Source organism: Podarcis pityusensis (assembly GCF_964106645.2).
Source record: "Podarcis pityusensis genome assembly, chromosome: 2".
NCBI lineage: Eukaryota > Metazoa > Chordata > Lepidosauria > Squamata > Lacertidae > Podarcis > Podarcis pityusensis.
In genome coordinates this window covers 74,986,328-75,013,285 of record NC_138029.1, presented here as the reverse complement: position 1 = coordinate 75,013,285, position 26,958 = coordinate 74,986,328, and the positions used below count along the sequence as shown (strand labels likewise).

At 45.9% G+C, this 26,958-nt stretch overlaps 2 protein-coding genes and 1 long non-coding RNA gene across 5 annotated transcripts in view; 2 read left to right on the top strand and 1 right to left on the bottom strand.

Moving 5' to 3' along the window:
- Positions 1-737: 737 nt before the first annotated feature.
- LOC308472031 (putative protein-lysine deacylase ABHD14B) lies at positions 738-9,472 on the top strand. Of its 2 annotated transcripts, XM_080996505.1 has the most exons (5): positions 738-945; positions 1,588-1,734; positions 3,814-4,055; positions 5,402-5,643; positions 7,725-9,472. In XM_080996505.1, the coding sequence occupies exons 3-5, from the start codon at positions 3,842-3,844 to the stop codon at positions 7,905-7,907; spliced, it is 639 nt and encodes a 212-aa protein (XP_080852631.1). In that variant the 5' UTR covers positions 738-945; positions 1,588-1,734; positions 3,814-3,841; the 3' UTR covers positions 7,908-9,472. The 2 variants fall into 2 exon arrangements, with proteins under 2 accessions (XP_080852631.1, XP_080852632.1); XM_080996506.1 differs by lacking the exons at positions 738-945; positions 1,588-1,734 and adding an exon at positions 2,454-2,520.
- Positions 9,473-13,968: 4,496 nt separating this feature from the next.
- LOC308472050 lies at positions 13,969-15,323 on the bottom strand. Its single transcript, XR_013983272.1, has 2 exons — positions 15,202-15,323; positions 13,969-14,507 (listed from the first exon to the last, which is right to left on the bottom strand). It is a non-coding gene; the product is annotated as an uncharacterized lncRNA (long non-coding RNA).
- Positions 14,506-26,958, top strand: part of PCBP4 (poly(rC) binding protein 4) — a 39,729-nt gene continuing 27,276 nt past the window's right edge. Inside the window, exon 1 of one of the 2 annotated variants that reach the window (XM_080996467.1) lies at positions 14,506-15,133. The gene's annotated coding sequence lies outside the window, so the exon portion shown is untranslated. Of the gene's footprint in view, positions 15,134-15,298; positions 15,472-26,958 lie in introns of those variants that run through there. The other variant, XM_080996466.1, reaches the window with a different exon arrangement.

The following is a 26,958-nucleotide window of genomic DNA, read 5'->3' as shown; positions in this document are numbered from 1 at the left end:
TTCCTAGTCTCTGTGGTTTCAGAGAAAAGCTTGGAAATGATGCTGAAGCATATTGTGTAAGAAAAACACGGGGGCCTAAATTGAATGGTAGAAGTTTCTCTCATGTTATTTTGTTAGTTTTCTTTATTATTAAAACTTAGTTTACATTTATGTGAGCCGCTCATTTTTATCATAGAAAAAGAAACTCTGCTGAAGAATGGTGGAATATCCTAAACTTGGGTGAATGAGGGGATATTCCCAGTTTGCCAGGAGGGTTGATTTTGTTAATCATCCCCCCTCAACTCCACAACATATTGTACCTGTTGATTTTTTTTTTTTTTTAAAGGAGGGGGGGATTGATTTCAGTTTAGCACTTCAAATCTTTAATTGTTTCAAACCACAGGTGGGCGACTTCATTTTATGTGGCAATTTACACTTCCTGAACTTACACTTCCCATGAGAGTTTCTTCCTCCCTGTTAATTTCCCTTTTATTGTACCTGACTTTTTAATTAGCGTGTTCCCCTTCTCTTAGGTAGTTACAGAACAACCGGAAAGGGCTGTAAAAATGAATGGATGTCTTTATTATGGGTTAGGTAATCCAGAGCATTTGTCTCTGGCACCACTCAGTGTCAGTTTTTCCCACCACTGGCATATACTCCCTGCACAGTTATGTTTTAAACCAACAAGTTTGTCTGGGCTTGTGCTTTTTAAAAACAAATCCCAAAGTACTTCAAATTATCTTCTTGTCTCCTCAGTCCTGAACGCAGCCTGGCCATCTTGTTTCCACCAGCCCAAGGAAAAAAGCTGCAGTGCACCTACTTCTACAGGTTGCTGCCAAAGGCACACTCCCAGTATTTTAAAAACAGCAGCAACAACTGTCTCATGTAGAACAGCGTTTGTTCAAAATAGCTGCATTGCAAGCAAAAACAAAGCCCTTGCAGGTAAAAGGAGAAAGGAAGAAAAAGGTAAGATCTCAGCCGCCTGCGTCTGCGCCTGCTTGGCTGTTCCTTGCACTGGCAATGGCTCACTCACTCTCTATGTAGTGGCCGTGCATGACATACACATGCATTTGTTTTAAACTTTTATTTATTTCTTTTTTTTAATTGGCCGTTTTGCCCACTTGAAGTATGCTTGAAATGTTGGCTTTGGTGGGATTTTGTTGTTGCGCTGTTCCAGATAAATTATAAGGAAGAAGAAGTGTCCCCGTGCAGGAAAACACCTGCATGCATGCATGCCCTTAATGGCCCTCAGGTATCCAGTACTGTACTAACTGTGAGAAGAGGACATCACACACGGCCAATATAACCCATCAAGCACGGCCGACAAAAGTGGCTGGGAAACACTGAGACAAATTTAAACGGAAAGCGCGCATATGTGGACGAAAGTGCGCGAGAGGGACAAAATTGGATCTGTGCAGTGCAGCCTACGTGCGCATGGACGCCCAGGTGTTGCGTACCTCCCGGTGTTTAGGCTGCTCGTCTAAGATCGCTTGTTGTGCCATTACTTGTCAAGATGAGTTCGCTGATGTCCATTAGGTGTCGCTAGTGTTCGCGCGAACCTTTGCTTAGAAATGCTGTATATTTCCACATTTTGTCCCTCCCCTCCAGCCTCCGCCCCCGTTGCTCTCTTCCGACGGTACCTTTGGATCCGGAAGTCGAGGGGAGCATCAACTCTTTCGACGATCGGACACGACGGACAGTGGCGCATTCCTGAAGTTTCCAGTGTCTTTGTTTCGGAAAGGGAGCAACTTGAGGGTAAGGTGGTGGGTTCGCTTTTCTGCCTGCCTGTCCCCTCGCCGTCTCAAAGAGCTGTTCCTCCGTTCTGAGCTGGTAACTTGGCCGTTCCACTGCAGCTGCCAGGAAACGGGACAAAGTTCAGAAGTTGTCTCTCCCCGCCCCGCCATGCACTCATAAGAAGGTGCAGGAAAGACCCAGGCAGGGCGAGTTTAAGGAGCAGAGCACCTTGCTTCTTGCTGGGTTCCCAAGCGGCTTGCAAGTCATATAGAATGTGGTTTCATAAAATGAATCCTGGCCGCTTAAATTCTCCCCCACCCTATAGACTTGTTCAAAAGTTACCTCTCTGTGGAACCAAATGTGCACTTCTTCGAGTTATACAGCTCAACTATCTGTCTTTGTGGGCGATGGGAGTGTACACTCATTGAATGTACCATGTGAATGCCCTTTGTGTAAATAATCACACATGAGTTAATAACATCTGGTAAAGGTAAAGGGACCCCTGACCATTCGGTCCAGTCGCAGACTACTCTGGGGTTGCGGCGCTCATCTCGCTTTATTGGCTGAGGGAGCCGGCGTACAGCTTCCGGATCATGCGGCCAGCATGACTAAGCCGCTTCTGGCAAACCAGAGCAGCGCACGGAAACGCCGTTTACCTTCCCGCCGGAGTGGTACCTATTTATCTACTTGCACTTTGATGTGCTTTTGAACTGCTAGGTTGGCAGGAAATAACATCTGGACAAAACGCTAAATTCAGTGTGTGAAACTAAGGCTGCTTGGAAGCTACGCCCACTTCCCTAATCCCAGGTGAGGAACATGATCTACAGATACTCAAAGGTGTTTGTGCTCTTTCTCACTATTTAAAATGTCCCCTGGATAAATACTGATGGTGAAAATGGGCTGCATAGTTTAGTCCTGCCAGTGCCTCAAATCACTTTGGTGTCCCGGCGTCTTGCATTATTTTACAATTATATATGACAGCAGATTACACCCCAGTTCTCGCAGTATTTGCACTGCAGTAAGATAAGTGCTGGTGGTTCAAACAGGATAGCACGATGCACATCACTTGATTTCTCTAATATTATTCCTGTGTGCTTGATTATATCCATACACACACACCACCTTTCTACCCCCTTGAGCTCAGGATACTTTGAACCCCCAGAGGAAGTGAGCTGGACTAGGTGAGGTGGTGAAAGCATTGTTTGCTTTCTGAGTTTGTAAGGAGATGAAATGGCAGCACTGGCTCATAAAAGGGCGCTGTTGGCATTCCTCAGAATTCACACAACTGTCAGATCTTGAGCTAGGAGATTATTAACTGGATTGCAGAGCACACTAGAATAGGCCCAGATTTGAAGGGAGAAGAACTGTACAAATGAGGTCTTGTGAGCAGACTTCTGCAAACCTTGCTCAGGTTAATGCAAACTCAGATGACAATTTGCACATGTGAATTGGGCCATCACAGATCTGAAGGTTCTTCCACTCCATCTACACACAATGCTTTTCAATGGTGTCACAGTACACATACAGCTGTCACCTATCTGCACATGTGGCTCAACATTTTTATTGCCCCCCAATTGCAAACCTGTGGCCAGTTTGAGGAAAGAAGCATCAAGAATGTGGTTTTTAACCAGAAAAGGCTTAGCAGCGAGAGGAGGCAAAGCCCCGCCAGCATTTCCTCCTGCAGTTCCTACAATACTAAGGTGTCAAAAGCCAAGATAAGCATTCACCTAAAGCTGTATAATGAAGATGCAAGATTCACCTCTGTGAGAGGGAGTTCTACAACTTAGGGGCCACCACAAAGAATGCCCTCTCCTTGGCTGCCGCCACCCTGAGCTTTTATGGGCAGTGGAACAACCAAGAGGGCTCCCTCCACCAATTTTAGCACCCGAGGGACTTGCAAAGGAGGAGGCAGCCTTTCAAATATTTGTGGCCTGAGTCATTTAGGGCTTTAAACACTTTAAATGTAAGCACTTCTGCACACACCATGTTGTGCCAGCTTTGTCAGTCAGAAAATAAAGTAGTGTCATCTCCTCCCTCTTAAAACAAACCATGATTTATTTGTTCCATTTTCTTCTTTTTATTTGGTGCTCTCATTTTCAGGCTTCCCAGAATACCCTCTTCGGCAGTGATGGCTGCTACCACCACGCAACTGACCGAGAGCACCATCACAGTGGGCGGGCAAACGCTATTCTACCGGCAGGTCCAGCCTGCTCAGCAGAGCCCCCGGTTCTCTGTCTTGCTGCTTCATGGCATCCGTTTCTCATCAGAGACGTGGCTAAACCTGCAGACTCTGTCTAAGTTGGGAGAAGCCGGATACCGCGCTGTGGCTGTTGATCTGCCAGGTATGTCTGGATCTCGACAGGTGAAGGGATCACTTCCACACCTGTGGGCAACTCCAGTGCAGTTATAATTTGAAATGTAAGAACCTGGCCCTTCCTCAAGGTCAAAAAACTGATGCTGACATCCAGGCCCTCGTTCTTGTTTTGCTTTTTAACAATGTGGTAAGTCTCACTCATGTATGGAAGAACATGTGCAAAAATTGTCATGCAGGTGTGTGTGCCTTTGGGTTCTGATCATACACATTTGGCTCAGTTCAGTTATCTTGCCAAGCCATGGATGTCATAACCAAAGATAAATATCCTAAACTATGCTTGGGCTTAGTTGGGTATAACAGGCAAACCAAGGTTTAGGGCTGCTCACCTGCTTTTGTTTTTCAATGGTGAGCTTCATCTCCATACTGCAGCAGCATCCTCTTCAGTCCTCTGAAGTCTCAGCAATGGCCATAACTGTGATTTATCAACGTTTCCTGAACTCAGACATAACAGCTGGATCCAGGATGAGCATGTATTTACCTCCAAAGTCCAGCAACCCCATCCCTGTCCTAATTCCCATGCCCCACTATAACTGAGCCTGTGGCTAAGCCTAAACACGTATAACTGAAACAACCAGCTGTTGGCTTCCCTGTTCACCCCCTGCTTTCTCTCCCTCTGTTTCCCCAATTTCAGATTTTAATTTGAAAGCTCTTTGGGTCAGACACCTGACCTCTTGGACTCTATAAAGCACCATGCACACTATTGATGAAAAATAAATAAATGGCAGCAGTAGCAAATCATAGTTAGTTACAATTGTGGTTTCAAAACCAGCCTCAAAGCGTGCTTTGAGACCCTGGTTTGGCAGTCCCCCTCAAATCACAGTTTGTAAGCTGGTGTAATTCCAAGCCTAATGTGAAACAGAGCATACAGTGGTACCTCGGGTTACATACGCTTCAGGTTACATACATTTCAGGTTACAGACTCCGCTAACCCAGAAATAGTACCTCGGGTTAAGAACTTTGCTTCAGGATGAGAACAGAAATTGTGCTCCGGCAGTGCGGCAGCAGCGGGAGGCCCCATTAGCTAAAGTGGTGCTTCAGTTTAAGAACAGTTTCAGGTTAAGAACGGACCTCCGGAATGAATTCAGTACGTAACCCGAGGTACCACTGTAATGGGAGCTTCCAGGCACATGTTCATTGCTGGATTGGTGCTGCTTGTGCATGCAAGGGTGTGTCCCTCCCCCCCCCCGCAACATCCACATTGCTCTGTTAGCACTGATATGCCACCCTCTACTCATTCCTCCACCCAATTTATTCAGTATTCATGCTTCCCACAGAACATGTGTGACGTGCAGTGTCTTGTTTCTTGCGGTCCAGGATTAGGTCGTTCCAAAGAGGCTACTGCCCCAGCTCCTGTCGGAGAGCCAGCACCAGCCAATTTCTTGAAGTCTGTCTTCGAGGCCCTGAAGCTAGACCAGGCAGTGGTGATCAGCCCGTCTCTCAGCGGGATGTATTCGCTTCCGTTCCTCTTCCAGCACAGTGAGATGCTTAAAGCCTATATCCCAGTGGCACCCATCTGCACAGAGAAGTTCTTAGCCACACAATATGCCGGTGTCAAAGTATGTCCGCCTGGCGGCTAGGCATGCAGAGGGGAGGGGATTCTGAGGTTAAAACTGGGGCAGGTCTTGTTTCAGCCAATGACACTTAACAGTGTCAGCTGCAGCTGTGTGTGGGGGGGGGAGGTGCGCCAAGGCCAAAATTAACTGGGTGGGCCCATCTCCTGGCTACTGTCACTACTGCTTATTCAGAGCCCTCTCTATCCATGCCCAGTTGGCACTGCTGACCAGAAGAAGAGGAGTTTGGGTTTGATATCCCGCCTTATCACTACCCTACGGAGTCTCAAAGTGGCTAACAATCTCCTTTCCCTTCCTCCCCCACAACAAACACTCTGTGAGGTGAGTGAGGCTGAGAGACTTCAAAGAAGTGTGACTAGCCCAAGGTCACCCAGCAGCTGCATGTGGAGGAGCGGGGAAGCGAACCCGGTTCACCAGATTACGAGTCCACCCCTCTTAACCACTACACCACACTGCAGCTCCTCTTCTTTAGTCTTGCCACTGCTGATACTCCTGGAGAGGGCAAATGCAGGGGTATGGGCCTCAGCCAGTACCTTGCAGTGCAGACTTCTGACACCAGCCCTGGGAATTAAAAGGCATTGAAAAATAATTGAAGGGAATACAGAGAACAGCAGTACAGTCGTACTTTGGAATTCGAACAGCTTAGTTGCTGAACGTTTTGGATCCCAAACGATCGAAAATCAGAAGTGATTGTTCTGGTTTTCAAATGTTCTTATGGAAGCCGAACATCTGATGCGGCTTCTGCGGCTTCTGATTGGCTGCAGGAGCTTCCTACAGCTAATCAGAAGCTGCGCCTTGAAAGTCGAACATTTTGAAAGTCGAATGGACTTCTGGAGCGGATTCCGTTCAGCTTCCAAGGTACGTCTGTATCAGCAATTGCATACAACAGGGAAAGGGTTCCTGAGCTAATCACTAGAGGGCAGTGCCTACTGCTTCATTCTCAGGCACAAAACTGCTTTCAGAGATGCAAAGCAGGCCTATAATCAGGCCTACAAACACAAACAGGGAAGCTTGTTCGCTTTTTTTCTTTCTGCAATGACTGCCTATCATCTCATAAGAACCGCTCCAAGGATAGTGTGATGCAGGGATCATTTCACCATTATGAGAAAAAGAACTGCTGTGATAGCCTTCTCCCCATTAGTGGGTTGAGGGAGTAAGTGTGATCTTTTACATGAGCAAGGAAAGTAAGTCTGCTTTTACACTCAGAAGAGAAAATGCATCATTAGAAGCAAGAGGGATTAGATTGTAACTGCTGCAAATCTCTGAGCGTTCCTTAACCTCTAAGTGTAGCTTTGTAATGTCTCTTGCAAACGCAGAGCACTTAATCTGACTGTTATCCAAATACCTCACTTTTTAATATTTTAAGCTCCTCCTCCTATTAATCTCTGGGGTGTGCCTTTGCCCAGGCAAATGTGGCTGGCAAATGCAAAATCTCCCCTTGCAAATGTGACCTTTTTTTAGCCCTGGTAACCCTGTAAGACAATAGCTTTGACAGCAGTGGGAATTCTCTGTACTTCTGTGAATCCTGAACATCTCTACTGCAGATATTCTGAGCTATTTAAAATGTGGGAGAGGTTTGTTTTCCTTGCTAGGAGAAGGTACTGCAACCAGGAAAGGATAATTCTACTGGCAGTAATACCATTAATAAAGGTTTAAACACTGAATAACACAGAGATCAAAGAGACAGCAAGCACATATTAGCTTCCTGAACTTTTTGTTTGGCACAGATCAAGGCAATTACAATGAAGCACGCAGACACAATGTGCACATTTGCACATTTAGTATAGGTAAATTGGACATCTAAGTGGAGCAGGGTGGGGGGGAGAGGATTGGGGTGGTGAGCTCTGCCACCAACACATGCACAAAAGTGACACTACATGGGTACGATTGAGGACTGCATTTGCAGAGTTCCTGAGCTTGTGCACAATACAGTTTATATGTGCATAGAGTTATTTCCAACCTCAAACCTGTGTTTCACTTGAGATATTTGTTGAAAGCACCCAAGAAGGGGGAAGTTCCTTGTTTGTTGACTTGACTACACTTGACTTCTCTTCTTCCATACTTAGACACCAGTGCTCATCGTATATGGGGACCAGGATGCCCAGCTGGGGGAAGTGAGCCTGAACAACCTGAAGAACTTACCTAATCACAAGGTGATGCTGATGAAAGGGGCAGGCCATGCCTGTTACCTTGACAAACCAGATGAGTGGCACCATGGGCTCCTAGACTTCCTGAAGAGCATAGAGTGAAGAGCAAACTGGCCTGACCTGCTCCCAACCCACCCACAATGATCAGTGGCTTCCACAAATGTCTGGTGTTTGCTTCCTAGGTACTGGGTTCTCTTTCTGCAATTCAGTCGGCAATCGAACAGGAGCCAAGTCCTTTGGGGACTACACAATAATTATAGAACTAAAATACTTAGTAGACGGATCATGCTGCATCCAAAACATGCTCATTGCTTAATACAATCATAGAATCGCATTCAATTAATTGCATATCCAGAGTGACCCCCCCCCCCATTTCCCCTCCCTTGGCCATGGGATTGATTGGGTCACCCTAATATATAAATATGGATCTGTTACACAGGCACATTGGCACCTCAGTGTAAATTTGCCATTTCACGAGCTGGCGTGAAATCCACCTCTTCCTCATCACTCACCCATGATTGTGAAATTTCCCCCTCTTTTTAGTTAAATGAACACAAAAGGCAACAAGCCAGCATGCTGAGTTAGCTGAAACAGATGTCATGAAGGTGGGGCAATGTACGTTTCCCCAACCAAACAGTCTTTTTAGAGACTGCCCGCCTTGCTCTGTGGAACTTTTAGCTATCTTTGCCCTTGGCATCTTTGCCAGGGGACATCTGTCTTTATTTCAGAACCTTTTGCTATGTCACTGCTGTGGTGTACACACTATCTCTTTGTCAGAATCTGTTTCTTCCTGCTTTGGGTTGGCAAGGCTATGTATTCTTGACGTGCATAGTGGCAGCCAGCTGCTTTGTGGTGAGCAATTATTAGAGGGCAGGGCTAAGGCTGACTCAGTGATTTTAGGGAGGATCATTTTGTATGACAAAACCTTTAGCATCTCCAGGGCTTCCCCTTTCTAACAGTGCAATCTGGTACCCATGTCTGCTCAGAAGTCCCATTAAGTTACCCCCAGGGAAATCTCTATAGGATTGCAGCTCATCAACAATGTGCATATGTTAAATACTATCACCTCTTCTGCCTGAGCCCAGCAAGAACATGTGGCTACCTATTTTGAAACATCCTTGTGCTCTACGGTTATCACTCTCATTGGTGATTAAATTACTAGATGGTTCTGGGTGTCCTCTTAGAAGTTTAACATATGGGATATGTCAGAGTATTGTTTGTCTAAGGTTGCAATAGTAGAAGGAAGAAATGCAATGGCACTGAACACTATTGTTGGGGAACTTGTGGCTTTCCTTATGTTGGGACTACAACTCCCATCATCCTTCTGTACTTGCCGTGCTTGCAGGGGATGATGGAAGTTGGAGTCCAACTACCTCTGAAGAGCCACATGTTCCTCATCTCTGCTATGCACCTTGGAAGAGTTGGGGTGCTCTGGGGGAGGAAGCATCACTCACCACTGTTACTCTATACCTGAACAATTTCATCTTGCTTGGAATCAAAGGGACTATCAAGTTAGCAAAGAGTGCAGACTTCCAATAATAAAACTTGGATAAAGAAAATGAATTAAATCAGCTGTGCAGGGTCTACCTGGTTTTCTGGTGAGTTTCTGCTGAATAATACATTTTGTCAAAACTATTTTTTTTAATCAATTAAAATATTGATTTATACATCTGCTTATTTTTGTTGATGCATTCTTTTCTAATGTAGCTCAACCACACATTTGTGAATCATCTTATCTCCACAATTACATTTGACACTGTAGTTTGGAGGTTTTTGGAGAATGTGGGAATGTTGGGGAGAATGTTTGCTATTAGTTGAACTAGTCTTCCATGTTGGCTTATAGACATGGGGAACACATTTGATTATAATCCAGAAAGCTCAGTCTGCCATTTAGAACACAAAACCTGGGTTTTGAACCTAACACTGGAAAATAGCACTGTCTTGGGAGTTGTGTCAAGATCAAGTTATGATGAATCTAGTTGTAAGGAAAAGACAAAATCTAAACTAATAATGTTTTTTTTAAAATTTCCTTTAGGGCTACTGAAAGATTACTAGTTTTAGTAAATGTGCACTTACTCAGATTTCATGATGCACGGCTATAGCATAAACAATATTGGTCTTGGGTCCTCCAATCTTAGCAGTCTTCAAAATTATGTGTAGCCTTGGGTAATAGGGATTTGAAATGATAGACATACTAATCGGCCTAGCTAAGCATGCCCATGCACAGGCATAATTAGCAATGTATGGGAAGGAGAGATTCATAGGAAATATAACTAGGCAAATCATGGAAGGTGCTGGAATGCCTTACTAGCAAAACTGGTGCAGAACACACAGGAAGCTATTATCAATCTAGACTCACATGGTTTGTTCTGGCTGGCCAACACACAACATGCACTCTACCACTGAGATATAGTCCCTTTCATTGCCACCTTTCCTGTATCATCAGTGCACTGTCTCTTCCTATTATCCACATGAGATGGAATTAGATGCTCTAGCTTTCTACAGCTTAAGAGAAAATGCTTGCCAGCCCCTGGAGTAACAGCACAAATGGATTCCTTTAAATGCCCAGGGGATTACCAAACTAATGGCCAAGGTGAACAGATGGGAGACAGGTTAAAGTCAGCCGCATGGCTATTCCAGAGCCACCTGGCCTTGTTCCTTTGTGCTCATTTTCCACAGATGGAGACCAGACAGATGGAGCCAGCAGTAAGAAGTAGGGAGGTGGACTCTAATCGTCACATGGCACCCTGACTGGCTGAAGGCTGTGATGGCTGTCAAAAACCAAACTTTATCCTATTAGGCAGAGGATTTGCTGGCAGGGGGCTGGCAAGTCCGGGAGTCTGATTCCCACACAGTCAGCAACTTCCATCTATAGCTAGGATCTAAAGCACTGGGATTGACTGCACCTCAAAGGAAGGGAGAGTGCTCTGCTCTGCCATGTCAGTCAAGTTGGGTTCCTCGCTACTGAAATTTTGTGGCACGAAAACACATCAAAGTAAATGGAATGTGGAGTGGAGCCATATGTGGAATACCATCGGTGTGAAATAAGTATCTCTTATGGGGCGATGTCCAAATCTCAAGGATCAGCAACAGCTATATTGGCCAAGAATATAATCTGCCAAGGTGACGTGACCTTCAATGCATTTTCAGGCCAAGAGATACTAACTGGGTGTCTTATTTCTAAAAAAATCCATTTTCTCTAACTATCCATGCTGGCATTCAACAAGACTAAAATGTCTGAAAAAAATCTCGTCCAGTCTGGATTGTCCACAGAACTTTGAAAATGAATATGAGCAGAACAGAAGCTCAATTAATTTTTGCTATTCTACTTCAAAACACAAGTCCTTCCTGCAAATCACAGTTCACACAGCCTTGGTAGCTATTCATCTAGGTGTGACCACCTTAGTGTCAGGCCTGCAAACAACTGCAATCCAGCTTGAACAAAGGGGCCTGAGGCCATAATTCAGTGATAGAGCATCTGTGTATGGGGAAGGCCCCAGGCTCAATCCATGGCATCTTCATATAGGGTTGGGAATGTCCCAATCTGAGACCCTGGATAGCCACTACCAGGCAGTATGGACGGTACTGAGCTAAATGGACAAAATGGGCTGATTCATTATAAGGCAGCTTCCTGTGCTGAGGCTGCAGAAGTATTGACTGGCTGAAGGCCAAATATCAGAGTAAAGGAGGAGCAGGCAAGCCTGGTGTCAGTTTGAGTGGGCTGTGGGCAAAGATCTCTCTGGGGAAAGGCTCCCCTCCCACCTTCCTGGTGGCACCCCTTTCCAACAAACTGCAACTGAAATACCCTCTTCTACTCCACTATTAAAGGAGCCAGAGCCCTGTCCTCTTTCTCATCTCCCCCCCCCCCCATGTAGTTTTTGCTCCCCCTGCTTTCCATTTGAGATCACTGTTGCACCACAAGAGCCCAGTACTGTACAGCCTCTCTGTTTAAGCTTCAGGTGAGCTGTTAAGACCTTTTAATTTTGCTGAGCTTTTAGCATGGGTTAAAATCCCGTCTCGTTTTTATGCTGAATCTGTTTTATTATACAAAATGTATTTAGTCATGTGGATTTTTTCCTCAGGGCTTTATGTATTTTAGTAGCTTTTGGGGGCAGGTAAGCTGCTTTTGAGCTTATTTCATAAGGAAACATGGAGTATGCATAAGTAAAGAAATAAGTTTGGAGAGGCAGTTACATACCTTTGGTAGACCTGATTTTCAAGGCAGCTAAAAATTGAGAAGGGAAAAGTCAACTTTGCAGTAGTTTTAGAAAGTGGAAAGCTCTGTGGCGGAGTAGCCTCTTACTGTTTTTCACTGACACTGGTAGCTGCATTGCTTTGAAGCTGAGGTGAGAAACATCAGGATGTCCACACATGATCGTAAAATCAATAGAACTAGAAATAAAAGCCACCCAACAAGTATCTATTGTGCAAAAAAAGAGTGCCATTTCCTTTCATTTTCTCATAGCAGCTAATACTTCCTTTCTTTAGGAACAGACCTACGCTCAGGAATTTTGAAGCCCTGTGAATGACAACCATCTAGGTGCCAATCGAGGGACTGGCAAACCACCTCCCCACATTTGCACAGCCATAGAGTTGCCCCAGAAGTAGTCACATTGACCACGCCATTAGCGGACTGCTAGAGAGAATGTTAATAAATCTGCCTCTCCTAGCCATGGCCCTAGGCCCACACTTTCTCCCTTCCCTTCTCAGCTTCCAAGAAGCTCCTTTTACTTACCCATCCATCTATGCCCTGTCCACAAACACGGGGTGTTTCTGTGCAACGCTGACTTGGCTCCATCATCAACACAAGGCATTGCTTCCGCAATCCGCAGTCCTACCTTACAGTAGGTTCAGGGCTGGCACATTTCTGCTCCTGACAGACAGATGCTTGGCACTAAGCCTTAAATGTAGTCATGGGGTGTACTGACAACAATGGCAGGCTCACTCTCCCCACCCCACCATCTCCGAAGCAGTTGTGGTGAAGTGCACACACAACCTGTTGTGTGGTTAGTTGCACCCAACTCCTCTCTTTGGGTAGCCAGCAGCAGCAGATCACATTACTGTGCAGCTTTTCTCTCTCATCCCACACGAGTGTCACATTCCTTTGCCAAGGCTGTGCTGGCAATTGTTAGATGATAGAAATGGCATTCTTCATCCCATGCTTCAGTTTCTATTCTGTTGTGGACAAATAGGGCCAAGGAGGGGTTTTTTCCTCCCCTTTTGCATTTGTAGCAGTTCTCTTCCACCCAACTACTTCAGTTATCAAGTATTTCCATAAGATGAAAATTCAAGTGCATTGGGTGGCATCATAGAGATACAGCCTAACACAGCTTCCTTTCCTTTCTTTCTACACATATACACCCTCTTTCTGGCTCCAGTATATGGGGTGAGAAAGAATTTTTGTCCAAGTCAGACTGGGAACTGACCCTCTTGAGTATTCTCTCTCCCCCCCCCCCCGAAAGATGTGCTTCAGTGAGTAAACCTAGGTGCTCTGAAAATCCCTTTCTGCAACGTACCTTCTCTTTTCTTATAGGACAATGTAGTATAGATTGCAAAGGTTCAGTATGGGTGGCGCTGTGTTTTAAAGCACTGAGCCTCTTGGGCTTGCCAGTCATAAGGTCGGTGGTTTGAATCTGCACAGCAGGGTAAGCTCTCATTGTTCTGTCCCATCTTCTGCTAACCTAGCAGTTCAAAAGCGTACCAGTGCAAGTAGATAAATAGGTACCACTGTGGCGGGAAGGTAAATGGCGTTTCCGTGCGCTCTGGCTTCCGTCACAGTGTCCTGTTGCACCAGTAGTGGTTTAGTCATGCTGGCCACATGACCCGGAAAGCTGTCTGTGTACAAACAGTGGCTCCCTCAGCCTGAAGCGAGATGAATGCAGCATCCCATGGTCACCTTTGGCTGGACTTAACCATCCAGGGGTCCTTTATCTTTTACCTTAGTGCCTGTGTGTGTGTGTGTGTGTGCATGCACACATTCACAGATTTATTTGCATGAGTAAATGGGAGCCACACATATTAACACCAACAACTTGCCTTGTTTAGGGCTTGGGACTGATGATTGACATGCTTGTGGTGCTTGGAAGACCATGATGGTTCATTCACACATGGATGTCATCATGATGATACTGCAGCCACCAGGTGATTAACCTGCACATGCGAATCAACTCTATATGCCTTTATTTTTCTGACACCAACAACTCTATATTAAGCTAAACTAGACACATACACTTAAACAGTAACTGCATGACTACAGGATGGCAAGCAGGATGCTGTTATGGGATGCTAAGGAGTTCACTTCATTATTTCCATTGTAAATTCTCAGTCCTCTCCTATTCTCTGTTGCAAACAGGTAGCTGAATTACAAGACCCACTGCTGGCTGGACAATGACAAATTTAGCTAAGAAAGGGTCCCTGTTACTCTAATAATCAAGTACTGGTACCTCAAATCCTCCCGAACCATGATGGGGGAAGTGCATGGAACACAGATATCAAGAGTACCCAAATAATAATGTTGTTGGCATCTGTCTGTCTCAGGAGAAGATGGAGGAATGTGCCTTTGGGGGTGAGGTCAAGCTGTTGGAAGGTTGCAGTGTCTGCTGCGGCTGTAGAGACCAATGTGGGAGATGTGTCTTGTTGCAGTTGGGGCAAATTAAGGTGTCCACTTGTGCTGCTGCAGATGCACCATGGCGTTTCTCCTCTCTGCTGACATTAATGACAAGTTATTGTGCTCAACTTGAATGAAGTTGATGCAACGGATTTGGGGAAAGGAGAGGCTCATTGCAATAACCCGAATCCCTGGGGAAAATATAGGGTTTTCTTTGCAAATTATTTCAGTCTCCACCAGCCTCAGAACTGTGCACTCAATCAGTGAGGAAATCCAATGAATGAACTACTTAAGTTTAAAAGCACTGAGAGTGACCCGTGGATAATCAGGGGCTCTTTCACTTTCCAACAATTGGCCTCCTCTTGAGTTAAAAGAATTGCGCGGCGCCCACAATTAATTCGCAGCAAGCGCCCAGTGACCTGGGAGAGAGCCCACAGAGTGGGGCAGCAGGGGCAAGATCTCTGAACCACCAAAAGTGCACGATCAAAAGAAATCAGGCAGGCTTCTGGGCAGACAACAAGCAGGCAAAGGCGGCCACCTGGATTTCGAGTAAACAAATCAAGGGAGGGCGAGCGCTAAGCAGCGTGAAACGAGGCAGTGCAAGTCCTGCAGCCCGAACGGAGGAGGCCAGCCTCCCAGCTCCACCCTGCCCTCGATGGCGGGACCCCAGGCGGCCCGGGCCCGCGGCGGGTCGCTTTCCGGGAAATGAATACAAAAGAGGGTGAGCGATCTGCGTTGCCGGGAGGGGGGGGGGCGTGGAATGTCCCTGTCCTTGGCAGATGGTCTTACCCAGTGTGCATTGTTCCTTTAGTGTCTCCTTTATCCGCTGTAATTGGATCCTGGAGGGAGCCGGCGAGCAAAGGAGGGGCCGAGGGCGGCTGGGCGGGATTGCAGGGGGAGGCAAAAGAGTCCCGAGGCTTTCGGCCTCCCTCGCCTGTCAAGCCTTTGATTTCATTGTTCCGGGCTGATGTCACTCCCAGTTGTCACAGACGCTTCTCCGGGTGACAATGTGGGACTAAGAGGAGGCACGGCAAGGACCCCCCTGGACAGACCCCGAAGGTAAGTAAAAAAGGGGAATCTAGGCGTGTGAACGCGCGCGCGGGTCTGGCCCAGTACCCAACTTTGGGGGAGTTGCGCGGGGACGGTCGCTGAAGGACTCCCCGCCACGGGGAGGGGGTCGGGGACTCCATAGAGCACCTTCCCACCCGCCCCAATTTTCCTACAAGCCGAGAGCAACTTTGCAGCAAGATGCGCCGCGAGGCTGGCAAATGGGGGGGGGGGGGGAGCGCGCCGCTCCGTCAGCGGCGGGAATCCCGGGCAAGGGAGCGGGGCGAACTTTTGCCCGCCGTCTATTTGGACCGTGCGCCTCCGCGAAAGCGACTTGCCGAAGGAGCGACGAGCAAGGGATGCTGCTGCGGAGCGCAGAGCAGGCGCGCCGAGGAGAAAGCGCTGGCAATGCCTCCTCGGAGACTGCGCGCCGCCTCGGGATGCCTCGCCAGCCCCGCGCACTCCAAGCCCCGCGTGGCCAAAAGCCAAAGCCTCCTCTGGGCCGGGGAGAGTTCATTTCTTTCCGGAACCGCGAAGATTTGTAAACCCACCCGGCAGGCATGATCTGACACCCGAGGCCTCTCCTGAACTTCGGCGCTCGTTTTCTGCGGCTGAGAGCGATCCTGCGGTAGCCTCTCGCGGTTGAAGACAAGTTATTGAGGGGACAGCGGAGGAAGGGGGATATATTGCAACTCCCGAGGATAGAAGAAGCGGCGTGTCCTTGCTGACGATAAAGAGGAGATCGGGCACGCTTGTCCCCCTTCCACCTAAACTTCGTTCCCAGCTCCAGACCCTACGAACGTCCTCAAGCACTTACTGGGTACCCCTGCCCCCCGCGATCCTCCTCATGCCGCTTTCTTCTCAGCTCTCTTATGACCTTCAGCACCTGCCTCGTGCCATTTGTTTCTCCTGTATGCGTTCCTTTGAAAATTCAGGTGTTTGTTCGTTCCAAACCTTCTGATCTTATGCGCCTCCCCTGCACCCCCACCCCGCACCCTTCTAGTAGCGAATCTAAGCGCGCCCTCAAGCCAACTTAACGCGCCTTTCCCCAGTTTCGGCTCTCCACACTTCTGCGTCTCTCTGTCTGCTCGCCCGCCGCCCTCTGTTCCTATTGTACCCCATTCATCCCCCCACCCCCTTGCATCTCCAAACTGGCATGGCCTACTTCTGAGCTCAGCTTACTATTGTGGTAAGATCCCTGGGGACGTGTTGGGTGATGAATCTCTGCCCAGCTCATTCCATTTGTGACACAGCCTCCATTTCCAGCACCTGCCCGCCCCCCAGACCGCCCCTGAGTTTGGCAGCAGATTGCATTTGTTCTTCACAATGCACATCCTTTTGTTCCCAACCTCTACCAAATGCCAGTCCCCTCCCAGTCATTTCTGGCCACTTTATACAGACCAGAACCTCACGTAGGTACAATATTCAAAAATAATGACAAAAGATGGCCCTGGGGCAGTCAAGGGTGAGAGATGTTGTCTCAGCTGGCCAAAAATTACTCATTCCATCTCTGGCTATGCAGAAAGCTTTTTCTTACTTGGTGGAATGGTCTGCACATGACTGCTGTGGCAGTACTGAGCTCTATTGGGGCAAGTTTTGCGGTGCAATACTGTAATTGCTCCATCTGCATGTGGGGGAATGTATGTGGCTGCCACAGAAGAATTTTAAGGTCCTAAGGATATTCAGTCTGCGTACAGGGCTTACTTCCAAGTAAACATGTTAAGAATCATTGTGTAAGTCATTACGTTTTAAGGTGCAAGAGAAGCTAATAGAGCTGTGGGGCCAAAATGGCCTGTTGTTTTTGCCTTTGTCCAGCTGAAGGACCCTAAAAAGCAGGGCCAGAAGGAGGTGATGGAGGTAAAATGCTATTCCTGGCTGTTCAGAAGGAATAGATTTATCATAACCCTGTCACTTTATGCTGGAATGGACCTTCTCCAGGCATCAGAAAAAGCATATAATGATGCCTCCATCAACTCCACCACCATGTTGCAAAGTTAAACCTTCCTAACAGGAATGATTTCCCCCAAAGGCGTATCCTTAATTTAAAAGCAGAATTGCCCAGCAGATCTTCTACAGCAGTTGATGAACTGCTGAAATGTTATTTTTAATTAGGATCCCTGCCTTTTGGGAATAGAGCAGCCTCCTTCATTCTGCCTCCTAATTCAGGAGAAAACTTTCCAGGCAGCCCTCTTCGTCACGTGACCAACAGCCTCTTCCATATGGGCTTCTCTTAGGGAAGGCCGCAGGGCATTCTCTACAGTAACAGCCCTGTTCCAAGGAAGTCATCCTCCTGCTATGGTGCTTTTACAACTCCATCTGAATTATCCAAATTCCCCGTTTGTCCTCAAACATTTGCCCCTTTGTCCTTTTAAGTCCACACATCCTCCAACTCTGCCCTGCTCATTCAGTTTGGGAGCTACGCATCAATATTCAGAGCAGCTATGAGGTCATCTTTCTAAGGGCTTCCACTCTCCTCCTCTTCACCATTCAGGGAACACACCAGGAATTGTTCTTATGCTCCAGTAAGAGATCCCTCTCATGCGAAAGCCGGGGGTGAGTTGAGGGAGGATTAATGAGAAAGCTACCCACGCAAGCAAGCTTCCACTGGAGGCTTATTAAAACTATGTTATTCTTTGTGCACTCTGGATGCGATTGTAAGAGATGGAAGGAGAGATCTTAGAGTGGCTTTGTACAAAGCTAAGATACAATCCGTAACATAGACACCTCAAGGGGGGGTGGGGGGAACCATACATGCATTATTGAGGAGATGACATAAGGCACCAAGTGCTTTGAGATTTATTGTTTTTTTATCCCATGGTGGGAATAAAACTAAATCCAAAGATCTATAGCCGCCACTACCATGTGATAAAAGAAAAATTAAAAAGTTGAGCTGCTGATATCTATTTTCAGAGTGGTAAGCTACTGCAGCCCTAAAGAGTTCTATTTTTAATTCCCTCCAATGGGTGACTGGATTCATGTTTGAGTCCCCCTTTAGGGCTGAAAGCTTTTGTAAGACTGCAATCCTATAACCTCACTCACTGAAAGCAGAGGGACTTCTTTCTGAACGCACATGCACAGGATTTTGCTGCAAAATGTCTTTTAAAATAGCAAAGGATTGGCTGGGGGTAACATGCTGCTAAATGTTAATCATGGTTCTGCCACCATGATAATAGACCACCCAACGGTTTCACCTCTGTGTTTCAGTTTCTCCTTCTCTACAATGGAGAAGAAAGTCCTTACAGTTAGCTGAATGTGTGGTGGCACTTTGAAGATAGATATACGCATTAGCGGTTGTTACTGGCATCCATCTGTCTCGAGAGACAATGGATTGTTCTTCCGGGGGCAAAGCCAAACCACTGCGTTAGCAGCACCAAAGTGACCTACCCATGGCACAGCCTGGGAAGTATGTGTGAAGGTCCTGGGCTGTCCAGACAACAAGGCCACCTCCACCCCCCACTCGGCCTCACTGATGTGGTCCAAAGGAAAGGAAAGCAATACGTTTGGCACCCGCTTGGTTGCAGGAGTTGCCGGAAGGAGGCGTACAAGGTTCCATCCAACTGTCTTAGGGATATGTGTACGGTTTACTCCTTAGCCTTTACTTCTCCTGAAGATATCCCGCAAGGCAGCAGAGTTTTCCTTCTCCTAGATGGGCCACCTTCCCAGGTGGACAAGCCCCACCTGCCCCTCACTTCCCTCTACCGCATATGCAGATACCACCTTCTTGACTGTTGGACCCACTATTAGTCTTGTCCACTTCATCTTCTGGAGCCTGTATTCACATTCAGAGAAAGCCCCTAAGTCACTGAGGGTTTGAGACCTGTCAGATACCCTTAGCTGGTTTAGCCAGTCAGTCAGAGCCATTCCCAGGGTGTGGCCACTTTCGCATGCTGACAGCTTCCAGGAGTCACAGGTGAGAGCTGAGTGCAGGGTGTGGGGACCAAAGGTGGACAAACTGCCCCAGAAGGAGCACAACGTGTCCCCCACTGTAATACCCCTCCCCTAACACCCCATGCACCCCTAGTCAAAGGTGGATGATGTAGTGAAACTGGGAGTTGTTTTCTCAGGATTGCAGAATGAAATAACAAATGAAGTTGCAGTATACCAAGATCAGGTCTAGCCGTGCTGCAGACTCCTCTTTACCACAAAACCACATGAATGAACCACTTGCTTCAGATATCAGATTACAAAGGGGGCTTCGTTTTCTTCCTCCAGAATCCATTTAGAAGGGAGCACCAGGACAAGAGAGAGCTGGTATCCTTTTGACTTTCAGCATTAGTTACAAAAGCCAACATTTATAACTCTTACAAAACGCTCAGTGTGAGCTTTTGAGAAGACAGCTGTTTTATTCAGAGGTTTCTCTTACTTGAAGGATTATGGATAGAAAGTGTTGGGCTCAGCATTTTCAGCCCAAGGCCTTAATAGGGCTTAGAGGTAGAATTGGCTCAGAAGCTGTATTTTTAAATGATCTTTTGCTGCCTTATTATGTTTCAGGAAGGGCAAAAAACCCCCCAAAACTTGAAGTTGATAATTTTATAGGGTAATACACTGGGGGTCTTGCTCTAGACATGATAGAGTAACCCTGTATAGATCACTGTAATGTGCATTACATAGGGCCACCCTGGAAGATGACCAGAAGCTGCACCCTGTCCAGAATGCTGCTTCCTGATTGCTGTTTGGAGCAGTGAGAGATGTTCATATCACTCTGATCCTCAAAGCACTGTGCTTGTTGTCTATGAGCTACCTGTCCCAACTCAAGTGGTCAGAACATGTGTACAAAGTTCTAAGTGGTCTGGGAACTAAGTTCTTTAAGAAACACCCTTTTCAACGCCTGCCAGCTACGTGCTGTGATCAGGAGGACCCGTTGGCTAAGGGGGCAGAGAGCAGTGACACCGGCTCCTATTTTAAACCTGGCTGTGAAAGTTGCAGTTTTGAAATATTTTAAGTTTTACCCCTCTTTGTTTTGCTTTCATGCTTTAAGCCTCCCTGAGAAAGAGTGGGGTGTAAATTTAATTTCATAAATTTGCCTGTCTTGTAGAAGAGTGACAAAGAGGTCTTTTTAAAAGCCTGATTGGTATATCCTGCAACTACATTCTCCAAGGCAAACCCCTGCATGTACAGTGTGGAGATCTTGAAAGAAGAGTCCCACTGGACCAAGGTTGTAAAATTTGTACGTGCGTTCAGCATGAAGCAAGCGATGGAAATAGGCATGCCTGTGTTGTTTGGGATTCTGGAAACAAAATGCCCAGCTTGTGCCTTAGATGAGGATGAAGCAGAGTAGAGGTGTGAGATGGAGATGCAAATATCAATGCGCATGCGTGACAAAAACTACCCACCCCCGAAATGCGCTATTAAGTTTCTACATCAGCAATGGCAATGGGTATAGAATAGGCTCTTTTTACTTACTGAAAATACACATCAAATATTTAAAAACTACAGGGTGGCGTTTTGATGGTGATGATAGAGTTGTGCGGATGCTGTGAAAAACATCTGCATGAGCAGCACCCCAATCTGAAAGCAACTTGAGGTTGATAAATAAAAGGGATACTGCCTCTGCCTCTCCCCTCCTTGAACCTCACTCACTTTTCTCTCACAGGGCAGAGGTACATTCAGGGCAGGACTTTGGAGTAGAAGCTGCCTTGTACCAAGCCAGGCCATTGCTCCATTTAGCTCAGTATTGTCCACACAGACTGGCAGGCTTTTAGACTGAGTTGTCTCCCAGCCCTATCTAGCAAGTATTGGGTAGAGTCTTGTATGGTTTCCGTATAGCTCCATGAAGGAAGAGGGCTAGATATATTCGATTTTGGGGCTAGGATTAATGTGGCATGTGTGCATCCATCTCCTGTAGGCCTCAGTGTGTCTAGTCCTGCAGTGTTTGGCCTCAAAAGAAGGGTCCATATGGTGGTGGTGATCTGAAAGGGTATTGCTCCCTTCAACATATAGGAATCTGCACCCTATCCCTTTGTGATTCAGTGCTTATGGATTCTTCCTGTGAATGGTACTATGTCATGGCATACTGCTACTATCTGAACAGTAATTACCCTAATATTTGGTGATACTGCATCAATTTCTTGGATCCTAGTCCATCGCTCCTTTGGGGATATTCTAGTCACTCTAGCTTTATATCAGCTCACAGGAATATCTAAGGACTGCTCCATACTTTATGGAGTAAATGTGTGTGTGGATTGCATTGCAATTTCTTTATGGTATATATATGATGGATGATCACATTGTTCTTCCATGACTGCTTTTTTTTTTTTTTTTGGTAAGCATTCGTCCTGATTTGTTTGCACAGTCTGTGGGGAGATTGTACCTTGTCAGCTATTTACTGAGCATTCATTCTGATTTATTTGCCAGGGACATAATATAATGTTGCATGAAGCAATTGTTATCCCATATTTCCCGGTGCATTTCCCCCCATCACGTTCCCTATCACAAAAGACCGATTTTTTGGGTGGGGTGCAAGGAACACGTGTGTTGCGCAAGAGCACCAAATCAGTTCTAATTGTGCAACCTGAATTTGCGCGACGGAATCCCATCCGAAAATAGCAACAGTCTGGAAGTGACCCCTGTGCCTGCAAACACTCAACCAGTAATGTGTGAAGCAGAAAAACATTGAGTAGAAGAGTTTAGTGTCTTTATGATGGTAAACAAGAGCTGTTCCTTGTGGCTTCTGGCCCAAGGCTTCAGCATGCTCAATGGGGGCTTTGGGGGAAGGGTACACAGTATGTCCTGCTTGTTTCTTCAGCTGGATAAAATATAGCCCTCTCCTCATGCTTCCTAGCCTCTGCCAAGTAATCTGGGTGCTTTGATGGAGAGCTGCGCTGAGCCTTGGGAGCCGAAGTGCTGTCAATGGATCAGGCACTAATAAGAGGCGTGGGCTGCTGATCCCTTCCATTGGCAGATATTGTCACTCATGCCATCTGCTCCCTTTTCAAGCTGCCAGTTGCTCATACGATCCCTATCATCTTTGCTCTCCTCGTCCTCTGAGAACCCAGCAACAGCCAGAGCTGGGATTTCCCATCTAGCTTGCTGCGCTTACCATCCTTTGCCCTAATTTTCAAGGGGTGGGAGAAGTCGTTCGAAAGGGCAACTAAGCATCAAAACGAAAGCCAAATCAGGCCACTTTTTCATTTGTGCAGCACAATCCTAAGCATGCTTACCCAGAAGTAGATCTCAGTGGGCTCAATCGGATTTACTCCTTAGTCAGTAAGTATGTTTAGGATTGTTGCCTTAGGCTTGGGATTTTGGATGGAGTCAGATAACTCACAGGTGATTTCAGTTCAGGATTTTTTATTTGTGATATTTACAGAGGCATGGACTGTGAACTTCATAGGGTGGAGGTCTTGGGGTTGCCATGTATCCCTTAAAAAAGAGAGAGAGACTGTTTATTTATTACCATTCCCCCAAAATTCAATAGCAGTGCTTTCATAGTTTTCTCTAATGTCCTTTTTGAAATTTTATGCAACCTGCATCCCTCGAGAGATAAGGCAGGACTCCTCAGGTTCCTTCTCCTCCTGTGAAACACCCATCCTTTTCACCTCAAAAATTCAGTCCTACTGCTTTATAGCAGAAATCTGAAAGGGGCTGTAAAATGCCTACAGTAATCTACAGAGCGGACTTTGCTGTAACAGGATTCACTGGCAGGGCAAAAATAACTACTAGGATTGTATGAGCAATAGATCTAGATTCCAAATGGACTCCCACTGCTGTTACACCATTGACTTCACTGTAGAAACTTCCAAACTAAGCCAGTTCTGAACGAGTCCCTGTGGTCACTAACAAAGGATCAGGGTATAAGTGGGATTAAATGCTTAAGGAGGTTGTGTTTCAATCACATGCAGGGGGTTATATTGATCACCTGCTCTGGAAAAATTAAGGGAGGAATTTTCTCCTCAAAACATGTTGATGTGGTAGATCAGGTGAGAGGCCATGGCTGTGGCGGCATGCCAGTGTGTGGCATAGGTAGTAGCTGATTTGTTGTTCCCAGGGAATAAGAAATATATATTTCATTCCTGATTTATTTGTACAGTCCTCATTCCACAGTAATTACTATAAATGCTTGCTTCAGGTCAAGGACTGAAACCTCTCTACCAGGAGAATGTTAATGCTGGCAGAATTTATTTATTTTTAGTAATATTTGGTTAGGACAAAAGGGGGAGACAATGTTATTTGGCAGCAGTTGTTTATGGCACCATTTTGGCAACGGGTGTGCCCCACTGCCCATTGGCTTGTAGGTAAAAAAAAAAAGTATTGAAAACAGTCTATTAATGAATGTATTAGAAAACCAATCTCAGTGGAAGAATTAGCAAAATGGAACTAATTTGTGAACTTAGGGGCGGGGAAATAAGGGTAGAAAAATAAGCTTTGAAATCTAGGTTGGTTGTTCAAGGAGCGCTTAGATTTGAAAGGGGCATGTGCATGAAATGCAGGGAGAGGCAAACCACCAAGGATGAATGTCCAAATCTTGTAGGGAGAGGTGTGTCAGAAGGGCTAAAGCTCAGAATGAGTGTAGGCTTGAAAGATGTTGAAAATAACAAAGGGGATGATTATTATTTCTATGTTAGGAGCAAGAGGAAGAGAGGGAAATGGTAGATCTACTGCATGGAGAAGATGGAGATATGTTAGTGGGTAACAAAGGAGAATGAACTGATTAACTCTTACTTTGCCCCAGCCCTCTCTTCTCCCACAAGCGATACTCTGCTCAACCTTGCAAAGATAGACCAAATGAGAGAGAGAGGGAAGTTGCAGCCCAAGATAAGTAAAGAGGCAATATAGCCCTCTAAAAGGTAAAGGTACCCCTGCCCGTTCGGGCCAGTCTTGCCAGACTCTAGGGTTGTGCGCTCATCTCACTCTATAGGCCGGGAGCCAGCGCTGTCCACAGACACTTCCGGGTCACGTGGCCAGCGTGATAAGCTGCATCTGGCGAGCCAGCGCAGCACACGGAACGCCGTTTACCTTCCCGCTGGTAAGCGGTCCCTTTTTATCTACTTGCACCCGGAGGTGCTTTCGAACTGCTAGGTTGGCAGGCGCTGGGACCGAACGACGGGAGCGCACCCTGTCGCGGGGATTCGAACCGCCGACCATGCGATCGGCAAGTCCTAGGCGCTGAGGTTTTACCCACAGCGCCACCCGCGTCCCAATATAGCCCTCTAAACGAATTCAAATCTTCAGCACCAGATTAATTGCTTCCTAATGTTTATTTGTTTTCATTTTAGTTAAAATCAGTTAGACATGGCCTTCCACTAGAATGATCACACAAGACAGGTTATTTTTTAAAAAAACAAAACATTAGAGCAACAGGTGGGGTACCCCAGGGTTCTGTCACGGGTCCAGTGTTGTTAAACATCTTTACAAATAACATGGACAAGGATTAGAGGGAATACACATCCATTTTGTAGATGACATGAAGCTAGGAGCGGTAGCTAATCCCTTAGAAATAAAAACAGGATTCAGGTTGACTGGGTCAAAACAAGATGAATTTCAACAGAGATAAATGTAACATTCTGCATTCCAGTTGGAAAAACCAAATGCACATAGAATGGGTGGCACGTGACTTGTTTGTTGAATTTATATCACACCCTTCCTTGCTAAGGAGGCCAGGGCAGCAAATAGATACACAATTTAAAAACAAAAACAAAGCAAAAACTTTCTGAAACAGATTAAAACACTCTAAAAACAATTAGAATTAAAACATCTAGAAGCAGTTGCAGTTGAAAACATTTTAAAAGCAATTACAGTTTAAAAGCATACTTCCATCCAACGATCTTGATGTAGCCAGAACTAGACAGAAGCACGTGTAAAAAAAGATGATTGTAGGGGTTTTAGTTGGCCACAAGTCAAAACAGGAGTTGGCAGTGCAATGTAGCCACTAAAAAGCTAATGCAATTCTATCAACAGAAATGTAGTGTTTGGCTCCACAAGAAGTAATGGCGCCATTACTTTTTGCTTTGGTCAGCTTTGATGTGAGATAGTGTTCTGGGCTGCACAGCATACTGACAAAATGGAATGTGTTCAGAGACAATGGCAACAAAGATGGTGAGGATCTGGAGACCAAGTCCTATGGGGAAAGGCTGAAGGCACTGGGTATGTTTAGCCTGAAGATGAAAACATTTAAGAGAAAATATCATAGCTGTCTTCAAATACTTGAAAGGCTGTTGCACGGATGATGGGAGCAAATTTGTTTTCTGTTACTCCAGACGGTAGGATGTGAACTAACAGGTACAAATGATCAGAAAAGAGGTTTTGCCTTAAAAAGAGGAATTACTTCCTGATGCTAAGAGCTGTTTGACAATGGCAGAAATTATATTGGAAGGTGGTGAACTTTCTTTCATTAGAGGTTTCTAAGCCGATTGGGTGGCCACATATCAAGGATGCTCCAGCAGTAGATTTCTGCATTGTCAGGGAATAGGCTAGATGATATCTGAGGCACCACCCAATTTTATTATTCTTGGAGAACCATAGCATATATGCACCATTTCTTATTTTAATCCAGGAGTTTTCCAATCTCACTATTCATTCTGCTCTGAAATGTAATTTTCAGGTAACAAAAGTGCCATGCAGTATACAGCTTGCTATTTGTCATGAGATGTAAGAATAACCCAGGGCAAAATGAGTTAAATCTTAAATCATAAAAAGGTTTATCTTAGGGAAAACAGCAGAACATAATTTCAGATATAGAAAGCTATCTTTGCAAAATTCCTGAATAAAGCCCAACACTACGCATGTGCATTCAGAAGTAAGTCCCATTAAATGCAATGGTACTTATGCCCAGTTTGCAACTTTAGCTGAAGACAGTACATGTTAGAAATCAAGGCCAAAATGCTGAAAGTTATGAGAAATCTTAACATGCTTCCAGTATGTTTGCAGATACATTTGCTCTTTTCAATCAGAGCACAAAACAATGATTTCTATCCATATCTCTGCTTCCTACCATATTACTGCCCTTCAGCAACCATAGATTTGAATATATCTATCTCATTCAGTCTCAATGAGTCTGAAGCTTGGTCTGAAGCTCAACATCAAAAAAACTAAGATCATGGCCACTGGGCCCATCACCTCCTGGCAAATAGAAGGGGAAGGAATGGAGGCAGTGAGAGATTTTACTTTCTTGGGCTCCATGATCACTGCAGATGGTGACAGCAGTCATGAAATTAAAAGACACCTGCTTCTTGGGAGAAAAGCAATGACAAACCTAGACAGCATCTTAAAAAGCAGAGACATCACCTTGCCGACAAAGGTCCGTATAGTTAAAGCTATGGTTTTCCCAGTAGTGATGTATGGAACTGAGAGCTGGACCACAAAGAAGGCTGATCGCCAAAGAATTGATGTTTTTGAATTATGGTGCTGGAGGGGACTCTTGAGAGTCCCATGGACTGCAAGAAGATCAAACCTATCCTTTCTTAAGGAAGTCAGCCCTGAGTGCTCACTGGAAGGACAGATCCTGAAGCTGAGGCTCCAATACTTTGGCCACCTCATGAAAAGAGAAGACTTCCTGGAAAA